The sequence below is a fragment of the Nanorana parkeri genome, unplaced genomic scaffold (assembly GCF_000935625.1).
Source record: "Nanorana parkeri isolate BGI_ZX_2015 unplaced genomic scaffold, ASM93562v1 scaffold544, whole genome shotgun sequence".
NCBI classification, from domain to species: Eukaryota; Metazoa; Chordata; class Amphibia; order Anura; family Dicroglossidae; genus Nanorana; species Nanorana parkeri.
In genome coordinates, this window is record NW_017306812.1 from 882,621 (window position 1) to 888,707 (window position 6,087).

Here is a 6,087-nt window from a genome sequence, read left to right on the forward strand (position 1 = left end):
AAAAGACAAATGTTCAAAAGAAATTCCGTATACTGTGTTGGGGATAAGGGTTAATACCACCTATATCCCCTCAAAAGGTGCACTCACCGTGAGTAGTGGCTGTGATAAGCAGCCGGAAAACGCTCAAATAGAAGCTCTCAGGGCTGAGGCATCCATCCACCGTCTTGTTGTACTCTTCAATAAAGGATATGTCTCCCCGTTTTATGGAAGAAAAAAGCCTTTCATTGTGTAATGTTTTTCAAGGCTTTATTAAAAACATCAAGTTTAAAACGAACAAATACAAACACCTAAAGTTTTGTTCGATCAGTATAAAACAGCCTAGGAACGGAGTCCTGTATTCAGTATGGCGTGTAGTGAGGCCCGCCCCTACGCGTTTCGTCTTCTTGACGTCTTCAGGGGGTTTTAGCAGGTCTATGTTCGTACCTTTTGAGGGGATATAGGTGGTATTAACCCTTATCCCCAAGACAGTTCACATTATGAGTCATTACACGCTGCCTGGCTTCCTTTTAATGGGACTTCCGATATTTTGTATCGGCGAGTACCGAAAAACTGGTATCAGTGCATCCCTACTTCATACAAAGTTGGAGCAGGGTGTCCAATCACGGCTTGCATTACTGGTGACCAGAGCTGAACTACGTTTTTGGGTTGGATTATAACCCGTTAGATTTTTTTTTTGCCATCTTTGTCCCATTGGTGAGCATTTCTCTTCACTTCCTGCCTAACAGCCACAACAGGAAGTGAGAGGAAATCCCTGGTGGCCAGCAGAACTAGTATCCCCCATTAGAAGATTTCCAATCTATTCCTGTTCTGGTGACAGCCCAAAATGTAAGATTTCCTTTTGGTGATAACGGTCGCCGGGACAAATAAGGAGGGAGAACCACCCCAACAGGGATATATACAGCAATAAAAACCTGACAGGTGTTCTAATCCCTCTCCACTCTATACAAAACTAAAAAAAAAGTTTTTGGCTTCAGTTGCACATTAAATATAAATTATTAACTTTGGTTACTCAGCACCTCCAGTATCCTGACCCTCGAGCTGATGGGGTAAAATACATGTGGCAGTGAAGTGCAGAGACTTGGTGAAGGGTTTATTTCAGAGGTAGGCAATACCACTCCAGCTGTGGTGAAACGACTACATGCCTGTCAGTCTTTGCCTCCTGGGACTTGTAGTTCCACAACAGCTGCAGTGCCGAGGTTGCCCACCCCTGGTTGAGTTGTATTGTTGAGCTTTCAGTTCTATATTTCTGAATATTGCCACTTTGCTCACTGCTGTATACTGCTATATACCTCATCACTGTAGGAGAGACCTGAGAGTATTTATTAGAAGCAGGGCTGGCCACAGGCAGATGTCTCAGCGAGGATGATGGGTAATAAGACAGTAGTATCTTCCAGTGCCAATGGTCCAGTTCTTGGTTCTGTCTCTTCTTCTTTCCCATATACAAGGCAAAAATGATCCATTGAGTGTTCTTGGCAAGATACAGAAGGAAACACATGGAGGACATACTAACTCCAGGCAGATGGGGGTCCGTAGTGAGAATTAGTGATGAGCTGGGGCTGAGTTTGCCCAAGCCCACTCAAAACTGTGACCGACCCTCTTCTTCTAGCCCATCAGTGGTGGCAGGGGCATTCCTCTCCTGGCCCAATCAGTGGCGCCTGCGTGTTCCCCTCCCCTTCTGGCCCAATCAGTGGCGGCTGGGGTGTTCCTCTCCTCCATCTGGCCCAATCAGTGGCGGCAGGGGTGTTCCCCTCCCCTTCTGACCCAATCAGTGGTGGCAGGGGCATTCCTCTCTCCTTTGTAGTTTGTAGCCTACCGGGCAGCTGCCCCCTGATTGGGCCGGGATTTGGGGGTGTTGGTCACAGTTTTGTGTGGGCTTAGGTGAACTGGTTTTGCACAAATCCCAGGCTCATCACAATTTGAGAATCAAATTCAGAACCTGGTGCTGCCCCAAGTATTTTTAGTATAGAAAGCCAGCTAATTTTGTACCCGATATTGGCTCAGCTGCACACATGAATGAAAAGCCGAACTCTAGGATTAGTAAATATTGTCCTCATACCAGAGTCATGTGTATTCTCCCTTTTAAATCTTGGCGAGTTTTGTGTATTTCTTACAGATCTGTGCAGTAATCCAGTGTGACACTTCCTGTAAAAAAAGACCAGTCACTGCTGCTCTCTCTCCTTGTGCAGGGTGACGGGTCTTGTCTCCGCCCCTCCTGTAATAAGGACCGGTTGCTGCTCTCTCTCCTTGTGCAGGGTGACGGGTCTTGTCTCCGCCCCTCCTGTAATAAGGACCGGTTGCTGCTCTCTCTCCTTGTGCAGGGTGACTGGTTTTGTCTCCGCCCCCTCCTGTAATAAAGACCTTTCACTTCAGCTCTCTCTCCTTGTGCAGGGTGACTGGTCTTGTCTCCGCCCCTCCTGTAATAAGGACCGGTTGCTGCTCTCTCTCCTTTATTCCACATCGAGCCAATGTGATAGCTTACATGCCGGGATAAGTACAGCTCCCACTCACATGTAAGGGCTGCAGGTCTCTTAGACACCAGTGCTGTGGCCATGTCTCCGCCCCCTTCTCCTACTGACCAATTACAAAACACACATCCCTAGGCTTTGTATTGTGAATGGCCAGTAGGAGAAGGGGCGGAGACACAATCATAGAACTGGGCTCTATGAGACTTGCATCCGAGCAGAAGATGTATTAGCCCCAGCATGTAAGGGAACAGATTTGTTGGATAGAATAAAGCCTGTATGACGGGTGGGGTGGTAGTGGGGGGTTGATTTTGTGACAGAAAGTCAACCCCCCCTTTCCCTCCCCCCCGCCACTGGAGGCATAGACCCACCTGGCAGAGGTTCTGATCCTTCCACACTCTTCACCATTCAATCCACCAGTCACATGGCGCAGCTCCACGCTCACAGGCAGAGCGACAAGAAAATCAAAAAGCCACAATTTTTGTAAAGAAAATGTTATTTGAAATACACCTCTGGTTATTAAAGCGCGCCTTTCCTACGGGAACACCTGCCTCCGCCTTCTCCTCCGTCGGCGTCTTAAAGCACCAAAACTCAACAAAGGCGTTCAAGATACTCACAGGTTAATACCAAATATTAAAACATCGACTACGGAGTTCACAAAATGTTGGAAACCAGAACACAGGACATGAAAACCAGATACTACCCCCATGCAATAGAAAGGTAAGATGGCCAGCGATTAATAAAGCACCATGACACAGGCCGTCCACCATAGTTCAGTTTTCGGGTGGTGGATGGGTCCGCCTGAGATCTTTGCAGGACTCGTCGTACTGCTGTGCCACGTGCGCGCACAGTGTTGGTTATCGCTGTTAGCATTAACACATACTCATGCGGAGGGGTCACACATGAGCCTAGACCCATCGCCCCCCTTTGTTTGGGGGGTGCGGCCTTCTAAGTGCAGAGGATTCACGTCTTTGGAAAGAGATGGTATGGGTTTTGGTCCAGTTTTTCCGACCGGCTCGGGCCTCAGAACACTGTGCATTTCTTGCCGGGCCGCTTGACGGGGGGAGGGCAGAGGACGGCGCGGATGGCCTCGTCGAAGACGGTCTTCAAGCCGCGTTGGGTGAGCGCAGAACACTCCAGGTACTTCACGGAGCCTGATGGAGAAAGAGGAAGGGTCATTAGACCTTGGCGGGAGACATGGGCTGCTATATATGTGTAGGACGGCGGGGCTCAAGAATTGTGGAACCGGCCGTTACCGAGCCCCTCGGAAAATGCTAACCCTCTGGCATCCATACTTTGAGTCACTGACAGGGACAGGTATACAAATGCAGACTCCTGACCTTCCTCCAATGGTTGCCACCAACTGGGACGTAGAGGGATAATACAAGAGTCAGGTGACTGACATTTTCAGGAAAAGGTCAGAAATGGTAACTTCCCTTCTTCTCACAGTAGAGAATTCCTTCTGTAACCCTGTCACTGTTTTGTGATGGAAGCGCACACAACCGCGCACCCCCAGCACCATGATGGTGCTGTCAATGACAGCTCTAGGTCACACAGTAAGGATCAGGAGTGAGTAAAACAGGCTTGCGATCACGTGATCACTGTGACAGTCAATCACAATGATCACATGATCGGGAAGCCCATGTGATGCCTCCAGGCTTACAATCTCTTAAAGGGCCGGGAATGGGTTAAAGCCCATGCAGTCAGTATTGCATAGCCCTATCTTGGTCAAGTTTGTATTGCCATCTGTGACCACATTAGGGAGATTTCACCTCACTTCCTGTCTCAGCGACAGCAAGACAGAAAATGAGAGGAGTGGTTCTCGCCAAGGCTGGAAGACACAAACAGTAATGAGGTTCAAACCCTCCCCCCATTTGACCAAATAGATATTTTTGCAGCAGTCTGTGCCCCTGCTTGGGTTATTTTCAATTAGTTCCTGTCCTGACAGGAAATGCGATATAATCTCCCCAATGGGGACACAGAGGGTCACTCTGTCACTATCCAAAAGTAATTTTAAAAAAGTCTTAAAATTAGCAATGGGCATCTTCTATCTTTTGCGGAATCCAGTGACAGATCTTCACCCCACAGGCCCCCACTATGCTCCTGCTTACTACGGAGTCTCACTCCCCGTTGCATTCTCCATAATAGAATTTAAAGATCCAAGAGGACCTTCTTGAAATTTTGGAATCTCAATGCTGGAATACCCAGGAGATATAAGAATCTAACAGATGATTGAAAAAAAGACTCTGTCACTTGCCCAATTGGGGACACTGCCTCCTGATACCCCTTTCCCCCTCCGGTATGGTATACTCACCCATTCACACCCTCATGCTCTGCCAGAGCCCTTTGCCCCACTGCAGCATGCCTACCTGGTATGGGGGGAACCTAAGTCCACTTCTGTACAGGTGTCCCGGCTCGGACGCAGACAGGATCCATCCTGTCAGCGTACGAGTACGGACACCCGCACCGACGTGCAGGGCGGGTGAGCGTAGGGCGACGTACGGCAGTGTATTCCCATAGAGAAGGACGGGGGCTGTGTACTAATCACACGCAGCACCTGTCCTTCCTGGGAGCTGCCTGAACAGAGCTGTACGTGCCGGCCTTTTCTAGTATGAATGAGGGCTTAAGCTTGGAAAATGAAAGCTAGAAGCTGATTGGCTGCCATGAACAGCTGCTCCAGATAAATTCCCCTCATGGTCTCTGCCATCATCTTGCCCCATGTCAGGTTTGCTTTAAAGTCACAGCAAACGACAATATAACTTACAAATGCAGACAATGTAAACTACAAATAAATGAACAATGAAAAATAAAACACGCTTCATCCACTCTGAATGGAGCATTTTGTAAAGAGTAGTGCAATGATTTTACAACATGTGTCACACTTACCTATTTCCCGTGCCATGGCCAGACCCTGAGGATACGTGATTGGTGACAACCTCTTGTCCCTCAGCCGTTCAATGGTGTCCTTGTCATCTCTCAAGTCCAGTTTTGTGCCCACTAAAATGATGGGGGTGTTGGGGCAGTGGTGTCGTACTTCTGGGTACCACTAAACACACAACACATTGCATTTAGAAGGACATCGTTTTCCTCGTTTTCCAACCAACAAGAAACACCCAGCGGCCATTTTTTAAGGTACGACGGCTAGCTAACGCAAACGGGAAACCATGTGGCTGTAATCCTAATCCCAAAGCATGCGGACACGGTGAAGAGCTTTAGCTGATGTTTCAGCCATAAAACAGAACAGGAAGTTGTGTGATCTACGTGACTTTGCCTAGATAGGGACTAGGTGTGCGAGGAGGTAAGCTCCAAAAGCAGGACGTATGAAGTCCACAATTCCAATCAGGACAGGAAGTGCTGGGAAAGCTCTTTAACGGGGACACAAAAACATTTCTGGTAGAATGGGGAAGGGTTAGAACTACTGTTTTTTTTTTTAAATCATGGTGTCTCTTAAAGCCCCGGTGACAACCCCTTCACCGGTTATTGTACAGGTGTCACAATATTCTTGATAGGAATTCTAACTCCCTCCCATTTTATCCAAAAAGTTTTATGGGGTTAGACTTAAAGCTACGGGACACTACAGAAAACAAATGACAAGGTACAGAGAGACTTGTGACTCTCTTCATAC

At 48.0% G+C, this 6,087-nt stretch overlaps 1 protein-coding gene across 1 annotated transcript in view; it reads right to left on the bottom strand.

Annotated features, from left to right (window-relative positions):
• Window positions 1-3,464: 3,464 nt before the first annotated feature.
• The window catches only part of RAC3 (ras-related C3 botulinum toxin substrate 3 (rho family, small GTP binding protein Rac3)), a 10,010-nt gene continuing 7,387 nt past the window's right edge, over window positions 3,465-6,087 (bottom strand). The window contains exons 5-6 of the mRNA XM_018561796.1: window positions 5,349-5,508; window positions 3,465-3,616 (exon numbers count right to left, since the gene is read on the bottom strand). Coding sequence (XP_018417298.1) covers window positions 3,486-3,616; window positions 5,349-5,508 — 291 coding nt within the window. The 3' untranslated portion in view covers window positions 3,465-3,485. The remainder of the gene's footprint in view (window positions 3,617-5,348; window positions 5,509-6,087) is intronic.